Raw genomic sequence first — 15,801 nt, forward strand, 5'->3', positions numbered from 1 at the left:
TTGCTGGGAACATTTTGTATCTGTCACATTGGGCTAACTGCTGACCTTTTCTCTTCAACCACAGAAGCAGAGCTTTTGAAGGGATTTTGGGGAGATATGTATGAAATATATATCAGCACTGGGGAAAAATGAAAACAAGCAGAGTCCTTTCCACAATATGCTAACTACAGATTTTGCATAGAAGACAAAGCTATGAAAATAGTGATTTCTAGCAACTTTATGCTTTCTCAATGGCCTATCTGGATATCTCAATGAATATGTGAAAATAGATAGAGCTCAGTTTATAAAATGAAGCTGTCCTCCAATACTAAGATCACAGTTTGGCCCTCTCTCCTGCTTTTTCATGCTGACTCTCAATAACTACATTATCAACCTCCTTCTAATGGAGTAAAATCTTAGATGGGTATAAAACTCTATCATTGTTACATCATTCCCAGTAGGTACACCTAATTCTAGAAGCTGCGTACCTGATGGTTCGTCCTGTCCACCGTGTTGGCCGTGGAGGGGTGGTCTCTCGTGTTCTGGCGAATTCGAGTGGAGTTTTGTTGCTCAATGGTGGACGAAGTTGGGATACAGAACTCTCTGAAGCATCGCTTGAAGTTTTCATCCAGAAATGCATAAAGGACTGGGTTCAGGCAGCTGTTTGTGTAACCCAGAGCAATGCAGAAGTGCCAGGAAACAGTCTGGAAAGTAGTTTCTGGGATGGTGATCAAGGCTTTAATGATGACGTAGATGTGGATGGGCGTCCAGCAGACAATGAACACCGCCACGACCACCAGCACCATCCGGGTGATTCTTCTCAAGTTCCTGTCCTTTTCTTTGGAGCCAGAGAGCATCCGGACACTCTTGAGCCGTAAGATCATCAGTCCGTAACACACGGTAATGATGAGGACCGGCATGATGAAGGCAAAGATGAAAACACAGATCTTCAGCAGGTTTTCCCAGTACCAAGTGGGATGAGAGAATGTTAGTGTGCAATCTATGGAACCTGGAAGAAAAGAATTAAAAGGAAGAATTAGCAGCAACATTTAATTATATCACTGTGTATTCTTATTACCGTTTTTCTTACTAATTTATAGCCTTGGCCAGAGCTAATGTAAAGCTATTATGTTATGCAAACAAGAAAAGGAAGATTTAAACCACTATGGAGAGCTGTGTGGAGATTTCTGGACCTACTAAACATAGAGCTTCCATAGGACCCAGCAATTCCACTCCTAGGTATTTACCCAAAGGACACAGAAACATCAATTCCAAAGAACACCTGCACCCCTATGTTTATAGCAGCACTGTTTACAATAGCTAAGCTTTGGAAACAACCCAAATGCCCAGAAATAGATGACTGGATCAAGAAGATGTGGTGCCTATACACCATGGACTATTACTCAGCATTCAAAAAAGATAAACACATGCCATTTGCAGCAACATGGATGGCGCTGGAAGAGAACATGCTCAGCTAAATAAGCCAAAAAGTAAAAGAAAAATACCGGATGGTCTCACTCATAGCAGGAATCTAGAAAACTTAAATAAGGGACCAGGAAAATGAATATAAGAAAGTGAAAATCAAAATCAACAAAAACTATGAACCAGAGACACTTTTTGGGAGGTGGGGGGCGGGAGGGGAGGGATTGGGGTCAGAATGGGGTGTTTGCAATTGTATGGGGGAATATAAAAATAAAATTTAATATTTAAATTAAAAAAAAATAAAGAAATTGTGGGAGAAACTCAGCTCTTGTTGATTTTCAGAGAGAGCTATTTCTAGTTTTTTCCTAAAAATTTAATTTTTTATATACATTAAGCCAGCAACTGTGGACTCCCACCATGAAGTAGATCATCTGAAGGGTTTATATTGATATAAAAAATGCAACCACTGTCAAAGTCTATAGGAGATTGCAGCTAACGGGTGTTTTCACTCCACTTGCAGATGGATGATTCATCATTCTGATATGAGGTCTAAAAAGATAAATTTGTCACTTAACATTTTAAAACAAGCTTCTACTGAATACCTTTTTGGGTTTAAACTCTAATTACTCCGGAAAGAGCTATGTTCTTATTTCCCCATCATTTTGATCAAGTAAGTGCAGAGAAATCAGGAGCCAATAGATTATATTTTCTTTAAAATATTTAGAAGACTTACAATGATAGAGAAAATTCCTATTTCAAAATATTCAAAACCATTTCTCTGGAAAGAATCATTAAAATTACAATTTGAGGAACACATAGAACTGCTTCATAAATTCTACTTGGTTCATTACTTCACCAACATATTACTCTATAACTTTTCATCCTTCGGGCTTGCAACATTACTCACCGTGCCTGTACTTTGTTGTTGCCATGAACATTACAGGCAGACCAATGGCTGAAGAGAGGATCCAGTTGCAGATATTGACAAGTTTGGCATTGCGGGGAGTGCGGAAATCTAGGGCTTTGACAGGATGGCAGACTGCAATGTAGCGATCAACACTCATGGTGCAGAGGGTGAATATGCTTGTGAACATATTGTAGTAATCAATGGAGATCACAATCTTGCAGAGGATGGTTCCAAAGGGCCATGTTCCCATCAGGTAATTGACACTCTGAAAGGGCAGGGTACTGGTCGCTAAGGCATCTGCCAGAGCAAGATTGAAAATATAGATGTTGGTGGCAGTCTTCATTTTGGTGTATCTAGGAGACGAAAGGAAGACATTGACAGGTTCAGAAGAAGTTTCCAATGTGAAACATAGATACACTTCCAATTAAAAAAAAAGAAAAAAATTAGTTGGCAACATTTGCAATTAGATATGGTAGAAATCTAGTACTAGATTGGCTTTCTTTTGTATTTTTATTTATTTATTTATTTATTTTAAATTTATTTTTATATATAATATATATAAAAATATAAAAATACATAAAAATAGATTGGCTTTGTTTAATGTAGGAGACTGGGATGTAGGCCAGGGTTGTGGGGGATGAGAGGATACACCACAGACAGAGTGGGGAGCAGAACAGGCAGAGCTATTGAAATCCACTGCTGAAGGGAGCAGCGGGCGAGACAGCAGAGGTCTGCTGCGCCATGTGGGTCAACTCCTTGGCCTGGGATCGAACTCAGGCCATAGTGGTGGCAGCACTGAGACTTAACCCCTAGGCCCCCAGAGAGACCTATATTGGCTATTTATAATCATGTAGTTATGCCTTATATTTTCCCAATTTCTCTACCTATAAGTTTTATCTGTAAAATGTTTATAATTATAGCTGCCATACTGATTTACTTTATTTTTTATGCACCAGGAACTGTGATAGGCATAATAGACACACGAAACTCTCAGCCAGTATCCAGACACTGAATGAGAATTCATTTTAGTTCTAAATATATGAGAAATTATATATCTATAAATACATATTTATGTATTCTTTATTTCATATATATCTCATTTCATTGATGTACATGTATACTATTATATTATGCAATAGATGTGTATGTTATGTAATATAAAATAGTATATAATTTTTGATGATATTTATAAGCAGAAGTCTCTTCCCAAAAGCAGGAAAAAAGAACACTTCTTACTACACCACTGATGACAGATCTGTGTGATCTAAAGGTGCGCTCAATCACATTAGTCACTTTGCTCCCCAGCCGACCTTCCATTTCACATCTTATCTTAAATAGAGTGTTTTCTGTTAAATAATCAGGTTCTTTACTGTCAGTTTTATGACTCATAATAATTCTAACCTTTTCTTCAGGCTCATCTTAGCACTAGGTAGTTATTGATGTATGCTTATTTCAGTTAAAAAATTTCATTTCCTCCTCTAGAGTGAGATGTTTGTGGAACAAAATTAGGTTAGGGTCCTACATCATGAAAAGAGAAGTGAATTTCTCTAAAAGCTATTTCAATTGGCATTTTACAGGAACAATGCTGTAATTTAATTTTTCTCAATTTGTCCAGAAAGACTTCTAAAGATAGCCAGTATTCTTATCCCAATTACTCACAGTTTGAATCACAGCAACATGGAAAAGGGGATTGAGCAATTTCCTAAATACATGAAAGAGACTTGTACTAGACTAAAGGTTTGGGAATTCTAATTGCCTCCAGCACATCTCCAAAGGCTTTCTCTGAAGGGATAGAGGGATGTGAAGGAACAGCAAGCCAGCATGAGCTTTTTGTTCTGTTCTATTCTGATGTGGTCCTGTGGGTGCTGTCCCAGAAGCTAGGTGAACAGAATCACACCATGCTTTAGGCGGAGACCTGAGTCTGAAGACATGGCAAGGTGGACTGTCTCTGCTATCCAGTTTGCCCGAGTGGGTCTGGGTAGACCTGCTGGACGGCAGCACACAATCCCCTCCCCATCCCTTCTGCCTATTCTTACTGGGCCTCGGGTTCAGTGGCGATGAGAACTGGAGGATCAAGTGGTCTGTCTGCAGAGTGATTCTCCTGTACTCACTGGGTCTTGCTGACACTGTCTGGTGTGCTGTGCCAAGTAACCTGGGTCTTCTCTAGGCAGTGACCCACGCTACTTCTTTTCTTTCTAACTATCTCATTGAAATTTTCCTTGTATGCATTTCTTTAAATTTGTTCTAGGTGGTGGACTCGCTTATGGCCTATACGAATCCAAATGAATTGCCATGGAATTATTTCTTAAAAAAATTATATTCTTTTCAGGACCTTCAATGCTTGACCCAGATGAGTGATTTTATGGAATTGCCAGACACTGCATTGGGGAAGTGGCAGTGTGGAACACATCTCACTGGCTGCTGGTCCAGCCTTCTGTGTTTCACACATAACGTTTGTTTCTAAAGTCCTTCCCTTGTATGATTATAAAATAATTCCAATTTGCCTGTGGATCCAGTCTTTATGCTATCTCCCCAACTATTACTAGTTACCAAAGCATCATTGATTTTGACCAATTTATGCTAAACAGAGCAACACGGAATGTGGAGTACATATGTGTTCCCAGTGGGCTTTGCAATCTCTTGTTGTTGCTGCTGTTTCACTTGGGTTGTGAGCTGATTCTTGAGTTGTGATAACCCTACCTTGGTCCAAAAATAAAATGAACCAAAGAAGCTTGAAAAGGGGAAAAACACATTCTAGAACCCAGCTTGTTGGTATTGTAGTGCTTTCCACACTGGTTACTATCTCTTTTAGGAGCTCACAGTGGCATTTCTTGGAATGCACGGAAGACATGCTTCTTTTTCTTGGGTTGATTTTCTGCCCTTTTGTATTTTTACCAAGCAGAGCTTGTCTTCCTTCTGCTACTACTAGTGAAAAAAACAGGTATTTAATTCAGTAAGGATTCAATGAGCCTCTTTTTATATATTCAGCATTGTGCTGAGAGAATACACTTCTCATATCTGCCATGGCTTTTATGTCCACTTACCCTCACATAAAGAAAGTCACACTTTCAGTGGAGAGAAAAGATCTCCAGAGTGTCATCTTTTAATACCCTGTTGAATAAATTCACTGAAATTAAGGCACTTGCCCTACATTTTAGGTTATTGAGATGAAGAAGGTGATCGTATGACTATTTTCTTGAATTTCTCCTTTATTATCCATTCCATTTTGATATCTCAGGCAGGTAAGTGTGTGTGTTTTTGTGTGTTTGTGTGTGTTTGGGGTGTGTGTGTGTGTGTGTGTGTGTGAGAGAGAGAGAGAGAGAGAGAGAGAGAGAGAGAGAGAGAGAGAGAGAGAGAGAGAGAGAGAGAGAGAGAGAGAGAGAGAGAGAGTTCTAAAATAGCTAAAACCAGGGCCTCCCAGGTGGCGCAAGGGCTTAAGACACAACCTAAGAAGATGTCTGCAGCCACTGCAGTGCGAGTTTGATCCCTGGCCAGGGAACTACCCACATGGCACAGCAGACCTTTCTTCACTCTCCCACTGCTCCTCTCAGCAGTGTATTTCAGTCAAGTCCAACTGTTCTATTCCCCACTCTGTCTCTGGTGAATCCTCTCACCCCCCCAACACCTCTGGCCTATACCTCAGTTCTTGTATGCATAATAAAAAATGAATCTTAAAATAAAATAAAATAACCAAAACCAAAAGCGGTGATGACACTCTTCACTAGGTATTTACATAGAAAGAGACCAGACATCAGTGTTTTTTTTTTTTATTTTGAATTTGCACTTTGCTATAAAATATCCTAAAACATTTCACTTACATTGATTTCAAAATGGTTTTGTGTGGTCAGTGACCAAATTTCCAATGAGCTTATACTAGCAAAAGAAGAGGTTTGTAACCTCAGACCTTTGACAACGGCAGGAAGTGACCATTGTTTGCTAATTTGCCCTAGAAGAGAGGACAGAGAGGGCTGATAAGAAATTAAACACAGAGGAGCCTCCTCCCAGGAGGTGAATGTGCTGGGCCCGGCTCTGTCCCCACAGTCTCTTTGGTTGAATGCTTCTCTCTTTTTATCCTCTAAAATCAAATACATTTCTATTGTACTAACTCCTGTGAGTCTCACAATTTCATTCTCTTTTTGGTCTCCCAATTCGCCTCCTTTCTCTTTTATTTCTCTTATTTTACTTTATGTTTTTTTCACAAGGCTCCTCAAATCCTCCTTTTAGAATTAGAAAAGAACGGGAGGGAATGACAATGTCTCCATGTGCTCTGGACAGAGCAGAGGAAACAAAAGGAGAGATTCTTTCATCGTGGACAAGAGCTGACATTTTTTGGATTAATTATGCTTTTTTAAGAAGTGCTTATTTCCTGCTTTATTTGATTTCTGAAAATTTTACTGCAGGGCATAAATACTATTTATCTTACCAGTTATTTATGTAAAAATCATATTTTGTTTCCTTGATTTATGTACACTGTAAAAATGTTTGTGTATAATAGAAAAATATTGCTCTGCTACATCCTCTGATGTATTTAAACAATTGTAATTGGACAAAGTATTCTTATCTGTGCCTTCAGATTTTTGCTTACAAACAAATAGATTATTCATCTCTTTAGACCAAATGACTTCAAAAACAGCATCAGAACATCTACCTCAGAGCTAGGGCTTTCTGGTTCATAGCTAACAATGTTTTGCTTTTACACTAAAGACTGGTCTTTAGAACTTAGAAATACCTTCGCTTTCAAATTTGGGAGTTCTAAGAGAAGAGGAAATTTCTGTTTTTCTATTTTAGGATCTGAGAGTTTTGTACATAAAAAATAATCAAGTGTGCATTACCTGTACCTTCAAATAATGACATATCTCTAGGCATTTCTTTAATATTGAAGGCACAAAAAAAGAACTTCAAAATATGGCAAAACAATTCTACCAATATCAGTATTTAAAAATTCTTTATGAAGCGTATGCTACAGATTATTAACTTTTAGAGGGCATAAGTAGTCAGCAAAATCATCTATTGCATTTAGAACAGCAAATACAAGGTTTTACATATAATTTTAGTGATGATATTGCATATATCATCACTCAGTATAATTAAAATATGAAAGCATGAACAAAAAAGTTAAAAGAAATAAAGATATAATTATCTATTCACTACAGTATTGAGCACAAGATTGGGCATCAGTAAATGCTTTTGGAATAGGATTAAATATAGGAAAAATATTGGTTAGCTGTGTGTATGTGCTCCTTAAAACATTTTTGTAGGGAATCAGAAGCTTTTGAAATAAAAGTGAAGAGGGAATATTTCTTTCTGTCTTGTCAATTTGTTGTTAAATTGAAAAGAACTTTGGTCTTAGAAGGTCATGAAATGATGAGGAGATCTGAAAGGAGTTTACAAGATTATATTGATGACTGTGTCATACGGTAGATCTATTGTTAATATTTTGAGAAACTTCCATACTGTTTTCCGTAAGGACTGCACCACCCTGCAGTGTATGAGGATTTTTTTTCTCCACATCTACCCTAAGGATGGAAACATGGTAATTTGAAGGGATATGTGCACTCCTGTGTTTATTGCAGTGTGAGGACAATAGCCAAGTTTTGGAAATAACATAAGTGCCCAACAACTGAGGAGTAGATTAAAAAGATGTGATTTATATACACAATAGAATACTAGTAAGTTGTTAAAAAAAAGATGAACCCTTGCCATTTGCTCAACAGGGATAGACCTGGAGGGGATTTTACTAAGCAAAATAAGTCAGAAGAGGAAAGACACATATTGGATGATTTCACTCATGTGTCATATAGAAAAACTAAATAAAGGTAGAGAAAATTAAATCCAAGCAACCCTTAGAAATATGACTGTAGAAGTGAGGCTACCAGAGAGTGAGGGAATCAGGAGGGAGCCCAAAGGAGGAGGAAGAGGTCTCATGGGCTATGGTGGAGGTCTTGGGGTTTGGTCGTGGGATGGTATTGTCACATACAAGAGGTATGAACCTGTACCCCTAAATCATATACAGTGTCGTAAAACATTGTTGCCACAAATAAAATAACACAATTAAAAAATAAAGATTGATTGTTTTGTTTCATAGTGAGAGAGCCCGAGGAAGAGAGATGCACACACATTTGAGATTCGCTCCCTCCTTCATTTCTCTGGGCTCCATCTAACATGAATAGGTCCCCTCCATATGATATTGTGGGTCATGTGTATTTCTGGGAGCCCTTTTTTGATGATGTGGCTTTATTTTGAGATCACTATAGAGCTAAAACAAGGTAGTCATAGAAGTTTTTTCAATCTTCTTTTCAAAGAAGAGACCCCAAATTGGAATAGCTTTGAATTTTGAGATACTTTTCATTATATTGAATGTTATAACAGAATCAAAGTTTTAAAGAACTGAGTGACTTCCATATCCATATCCATGACTTTCTCTGTCCCAATCCATGGTTTTGCCTAGTGATTCTATGTAGTTGACTCAAAACCTCTCTTTCAAGTTCTGTCACTACCTTTCCAACCCTCTCTTTTTTATTTTTTTTATTTTTTTTTAAATAATAAATTTTATTTTTATATTCCCCATACAATTGCAACCCCCCCATTCTGACCCCAATCCCTCCCCTCCCGCCCCTCACCCCCCAAAAAGTGTCTCTGGTTCATAGTTTTTTGTTGATTTTGATTTTCACTTTCTTATAGTTATTCATTTTCCTGGTCCCTTATTTAAGTTTTCTAGATTCTTGCCATGAGTGAGACCATCCGGTATTTTTCTTTTTCTTTTTGGCTTATTTCGCTGAGCATGATCCCTTCCAGCGCCATCCATGTTGCTGCAAATTGCATGTGTTTATCTTTTTTGAATGCTGAGTAATATTCCATGGTATATATGTACCACATCTTCTTAATCCAGTCATCTATTTTTGGGCATTTGGGTTGTTTCCAAAGCTTAGCTATTGTAAACAGTGCTGCTATAAACATAGGGGTGCAGGTGTTCTTTGGAATTGATGTTTCTGTGTCCTTTGGGTAAATACCTAGAAGTGGAATTGCTGGATCATTGGAAGCTCTATGTTTAGTAGGTCCAGAAATCTCCACACAGCTCTCCATAGTGGTTGGACCAGTTTGCACTCCCACCAACAGTGCAGAAGAGTTCCTTTTTCTCCACACCCTCGCCAACACTTGTTGTTGCTAGTTTTTTTAATATGTGCCATTCTCACTGGTGTAAGATGGTATCTCATGGTAGTTTTGATTTGCATTTCCCTGATGACAAGTGATGTTGAACATTTTTTCATATGCCTGTTGGCCATTTGCATTTCCTCTTCAGAGAAGTTTCTTTTTAGCTCTTCTGCCCATTTTTTGACTGGATTATTTTCTTTGTTGTTGTTGAGTCTCATCAGCTCTTTGCAGATTTTTGTGATCAGTCCTTTATCATTAGTGTTGTGTGCAAAAATGTTCTCCCAGTTGGTGGGGTTTCTCTTTGTTTTTGTTATTGTCTCTTTTGCTGTGCAGAAGCTCTTTAATTTGATGTAGTCCCAGCTGTTTATCTTTGCCTTCACTATCACTGCTTTGGGTGATGTGTCTGTAAAGATGTCTTTGATGTGCAAATCCCGTAGTGTTTCGCCTATATTTCCTTCTATGTATTTTATGGTTTCAGGTCTTATGTCTAGTTCTTTAATCCATTTTGAGTTGATTTTTGTGTATGGTGTGAGGTAGTGGTCAAGCTTCATTTTTTTCATGTAGCGACCCAGTTTTCCCAGCACCATTTATTGAACAAACTTTCTTTTCTCCAACGCATAGTCTTTGCTCCTTTGTCAAAGATTAGTTGACCATAAATCTGTGCCAACCCTCTCTTTTTCAAACTTTATTTTTCTTTGAATTTTCTTCTTATTTTTTATTTATTTACTAGAAGAACTTGGGTATAGGCCAGAGGTGCAGGGGGTGAGAGGATTCACCAGAGATGGAGTGGGGAGCAGAACAGGCAGATCCACTGAAATACACTGCTGAGGGGAGCAGCAGGCGAGACAGGAGAGGTCTGCTGTGCCATGTGGGTCAGCTCCCTGGCCAGGGATCGAACTCAGGCCATAGTGGTGATGGTACTGAGACCTAACCCTTAGGCCACCAGGGAGGCTACCAACTCTCTTTTGGACATCTGCACTTGCTATTGGTTTCTGAGATGCAACACTTCCCAAAGTACCCTTGTTCTTTCTTATTCATCATCACCAGCACCACCACCACCACCACCAGCAACACCACCCCTACATAAATAAGAACAAAATCATCAATAATATCATTTAAGAAGGTATAACAAATTGAGATAATTAGGAAGTAACAGCAAGACAATTACTTTCTAGAAATGTAGTGTTCCTACTTGTGCATTTAATGCTAAGGCTTTCCAAACCCTGTAAATGGAACTTATAGCCAAGAGCTTCTTTGTGATCTGTGTTCTCTTGTAGCTTCCTCTCTCTTGACACAATAAAGCTCAGCTCCATAGTTTAGTTTCAAAGGAAAGAGGAGACACTGAAGTGGAAAGGATGCATTAGGATGTATTTCAGTTTATTGTTTTGTTGAATACCTATTAGATATCTGGTGAAGACACAAAACTGGCAGCTCCTAGATGATCCTGGAGGGGTGGATCTGGAATTGTTGACATGTGCGTGGTAGACAGAGCAGGAGGTGGGAGAAGAGCATTTTAGGAAAAAGTAAGTGCAAGGAAGAGAGAAGGGTCCAGGTGAAAGCCTGATGAAGGAGGAAGAAGTAGGGGCAGACAGAGAAAAGGGAGAAATGCTGGACTGAAGGTCAGGCACCAAAAGAGGAGTGAGCTTCGGGAATTCTACAGCTGTCCAATTGTCTGGGTGTTGCAGCCATTGAGTGAAATGCATTGTTAGCAAAATACATTGTTAATGGTCTTGATAAGTTCTGTGTCATGATAGGGTAGGAAGATAAATAGATCAGGTTAAAAAACAAAGAGGGAATGAGGGAGGCAGAGGACGTAGAAAACACTTAGGAGATATGGTGCTCTGCAGAGGAAGAGGGGGAACCCTTCAAGAAAGGATTTTTTAAGAAAACTTCATCTAAAATAACAGAAAATGCAAGGTCTTAAAGCACAACGAAGCGAATTCACTTCCGGATTATTACTAGAAACAACAGTAAAAATACTGGTCCCGAGACAGAAAAATTTTGCAAATGGTGAAGATTTTTCTGTTTGCTTCTGTTTTTTCTAGTGACATCCCTTTTGATCTTATTTTCCATTTTGTGATTTCCATTTCTGTTTCTCATTTTTGCCAGATTTCTAGAAAGAATCCATATTTGTTGTTTTTAATTCTGTTGCATAGGCACACTATAAATATTTGCTGAATGAATAAATGAAGCCAAAGCTTAGGACATCAACTAAGCAAGGTGCTAGAGTAAGGAATGTGAGGAGTCTGGCCGAGAGAAGAGCAGGGAAATGCAGTCAACAAAGAAACATTTGTTAGGCAGTGTTAAGTGCTCACATGAGATGATAGTGCATGGCAGAAACAGTTGGGGTAAAGGATTGGAAAGTTTTATGAGAGGCAAGAAATCCAGGGCCTGAGAATTCTGAGAGTTTTTCTGATGAGTGGGTGTTCTGAAGGGGAGGTGTTGGATTGCTTGATGATGACAGGCTCTAGGGTGTGACTATGGAATGTGGGGGGTGGGGAATTTAGCTAGAATAAAATCCTACCAATGCACCTAACTCAAAATACTGTCTTTCATGTATCTTCCCATGGCGTGTTCTTTCTAAACTTCCTTTGATGCTGCTTCTCTGATGACTCCTAGAAACACACAAGGCTACTAACATGGCTCCCACGATTATGGAAATTCACCCTATCACAGAACACCCTAGGGTCGCTTCTACAACCAGAGGCTCATATTTTCTGTGCTGTGCCCCAGGCAGTCCTTCAGGGTTTTAGTCTGATTTCTCCTGAATTCATATTTCATGAGTAAAGTCATCAATGACTAATTTAGCTTTTTTTTTTAAATCATTTACTCCATTCAAAAGGAGTAGTGCACTTAGCTCATTTACATGCCTTCTCTCTTTTTGATATTCAGCTGTCTGGGGGAAACACATATTATATCCTTCTATTCTAGGTTCTAAATTCTAAATTCTAAAGGGCTTGGTCCCATATGGGTAGCCACCAGTGTTCTACAGCTAGATTGGCAGGTTACCTCATTCTGGGGTTGGGATTAGGAAGCCATTATTACTGTGCAATTAAGTCACACCCACCATCAAAATAATCATCAGTAACAAAATTGGTATTTTTTCCCATTTATCTGCTGATTCATTTCTTCATATCTTTCAGTTGATTCAAATGGCAGCAGTGAAAGTAGGAGTGACTTCAATAGAAACCATTTAAACATCCACATCACCTACCAAGAATTTTTCTATCATTTTCATAATTTTATGTATGACTATTCATTGGTTTTTTGTTTTAAGTTTTTCTTTAAAAATAATTTCTAAAAGTTGTTCTAGAGTTTGTAGGCTGGGAATGGAATCTTGTGCTTGTTCTCAATCTGAACATCATTGTATTGTGTTTACTTTTAAAAAGTTTTTATTTGAGTGTTGAATAAAAGCATATCTAATGTTATTAACAAACTTGAAAATAAAATTCAACCCTTTGCATGCTTGACCATGAAGTCTTAGTGTGGGTTAACACTCACAGACGTTAACACATTAGGATGATCATGATATGGGATGATTATAATGACATTATTTGTTTTATCAATCAGTGGGTATATTTCTGGAGTGCAGGGCCCATGCTAAATCTTCCCTCTACTGTCTCCTTGCCTAGCATGTGCTGAATTGTCCTGATGCTAATGCCCACCCTTGCATGTACCTCTTTCAACACAGCATTCCTGTTCTCAAGGGATTCCACCCACCTCTAGCTTCTGCTAAAGAAATAAAATCATACCTTTCTGCCTTATGTCACCTTATTATTCCACATTAATCCCTCTTTAAAATTCGTCCCGATTACCAGAAGAGAAGAGGGTGTGGTATGGAATAGTGAGGTTAAGTAACAGCGAAGGGAAAAAGTACTTGACAGCTTTCAAGGAGTGTGCCTCATTGCTACGGTCAGGCTGTGGTATTCCTTCACAGAACACAATTCTGTATCAACCTCAGATGAGGACAGTCCCGGACTGAAGCAACAACAAAAAAAAAAAAAACAAGTTGACAGATAAAGAGAAGCTGAAAAGCTAAACCTTGATAGCTGACTAGCAGAGAGACACCAGGCCTGGAGGGGGTAGGGAGGGAGGGAGGCACAGTGGTCTTGTGGTGGTGGAGTGTGCGTGAGTTGGTGGTGAATGCACCGCTAAGGTGGTGATACCTGAGGGGGTACCCAATATCACCTGAGTTAAAAATTAATTAATTAAATGAAACAACAAACCAAACAACAAGTTGACTCCATAACTTGAGTCACCCAGATAACACCCAGATCACCTGCAACCATAAACACATCCAACTCTCCCTCTCCTGGTTAACATTTAGCAACCATTGTTCCTTTTCTAAGACAGCTTCGACCATGCTGTGTTAATGCTGCCTCCCAAACAGAAAGTCCATGTGTCAAATTCCTCTTGCTTTGAGATAGCACCTATGCAGTCAGAACTCCACCTCCAGGAATCCTCTTCTCAGTCACCAAATAGAAATGACAATTGCTGTGGTGTTTTGTCTGCCTTGCTGCAGTGAGTTTAAGAAGTCTAATTTATTTTTAAGATGTATTTATTTATGCATACAAGAGCTGGGGTGCAAGCCATAGGTGCAGGGGGTGAGAGGACTCACCAGAGACAGAATGGGGAATAGAACAGGTGGAGTGACTGAAATACACTGTTGAGAGGAACAGCAGGCAAGACAGGAGAGGTCTGCTGCACCATGTGGGTCAGCTGTCTGGCTGGAGATCAAACTTGTGCTTCAGTATCTGTGGTTGGTTTCATAATGCTGACACTTAACCCCTTGCACCACCAGAGAAGCCCCAAGAAGTCCAATTTTGGCTGGCTTCCAGTATACTCCTGGTGGCTTTCTGCCATGAGCACTGGCAGCAGAGTGTGCTTGGATCAGGAGGTCATACCAGCAGGCCAGCAATAATCAGCAATTGGAGGGAAATAATAGGAACTTTCCAGTGATGTCCACAGATGGGTACAGGTCACCTAGAGGGCACTGTAGCTCGACAGCTGCATTTACCTCGGGAGTCTTGGCAAACATCCACTTGGGGTCTATCTGTAGCAGGAAGAGCCCATTATAGATGGAACTGGGAGACTATGAAAGCTCATACTGGGTTCCCCCTTTCAGTCCATGGCCACCCGTGTGCCTTCGATGCATCCTAACCATGACTTTGGCCAACTGTCTCCACCTGCTATATATTTCATTCCTTCAAGGTCTAGTTCAAGTCGGTCCTTAGGTGTGGGAGTATTCAAAACAAGGACCTGCTTGCTCAGTTATAAGCAACTGGTTTATATTTATAGTGCTTATTTTCAGTATCTTCTAGAGATATTTTTGCATTTTAAGTGTTAGGATCCTAAGGAACAAAAATCCTGCCCTTTGAAGTAGGAGCTTTGTACTACTCAGTGTTCAAAATATATACACTTCTGCCACTTGTGACAGTGTGGATGGAATTGCAAGGGATGATATTACGCGGAAGTCAATCAGAGGGAGAGACAAATACAGGGTGGAGTCACTTATATGTGGGATATACAGAAAGCAGAAAGGGTCAGATAAAGCCAAATTCAAGACCTGAGACATCCAGAGGGTGTGGGCAGGGAAGGGGCCAGCACACTGTGGGAAGGAGCACAGTGGACTTGCATTGTGGACTGTGGGAGTTTGGCAGTGGGAGCACAATATGGCAACAGTTTGGGGGAGTCCTATATTTCTAAAATATAAACAATAATGTAAACAAATGTTGCCTTTTGTATGTCTGTAAAAACCAATATTCACAAAAATCCAATTAGTTGAAACAACTATGGTTATTGTCCCTATTTTAAAGAGAACTGAAGTTTAGAATAGTTGTCAAGGACACAAATGTTGAATGCTGTACATTTGGAGTACCAGGTGCTGGTTGCTATACAAGTTAAATACCTGGATAATTGAGGGTTTTTTGGGTGGGTGTACATACAACCACTAACAGTGTTTGATAATAGCATAGCATGCTGGAGAGAGTTGTGTATCAGATATGGTGTAGGGAGTTGGGTTAAGAATGTTCTTATTGCTCCTGAATTTTGCAACAGAGAGCTTTAATTAGGATCCACGAAGACTTAATTTCAAATTCCATTTGTCAAAGCTGTTGATGAGCATTCCTTGTTTATCCCTTTAAATGTGTCACTGCACCTGCTGGTATCTAAATATTTTGGCATTCAATTAATTCCTGCAGCAGTGCTGTCCAAAATCTTTCAGGATCAATAGAAGGAAAAAAGAAAGTAATGCAATTAATTCCTGGCTTCTATAAAATGTATATTTATGATGACTGATTTCCATCCTGAATTATACAATCCTTTGTGACTTAACTATCATG

The 15,801-nt window shown here is 39.2% G+C and overlaps 1 protein-coding gene across 1 annotated transcript in view; it reads right to left on the reverse strand.

The window, feature by feature from the left end:
- Positions 1-452: 452 nt before the first annotated feature.
- OPRM1 (opioid receptor mu 1) overlaps positions 453-15,801 on the reverse strand; it is an 83,401-nt gene continuing 68,052 nt past the window's right edge. The window contains 2 exon segments of the mRNA XM_054698163.1: positions 453-988; positions 2,309-2,661. Coding sequence (XP_054554138.1) covers positions 453-988; positions 2,309-2,661 — 889 coding nt within the window.

Source organism: Talpa occidentalis, unplaced genomic scaffold, assembly GCF_014898055.3.
Source record: "Talpa occidentalis isolate TD23 unplaced genomic scaffold, MPIMG_talOcc4v2.1 talOcc4.2, whole genome shotgun sequence".
Lineage (NCBI taxonomy): Eukaryota > Metazoa > Chordata > Mammalia > Eulipotyphla > Talpidae > Talpa > Talpa occidentalis.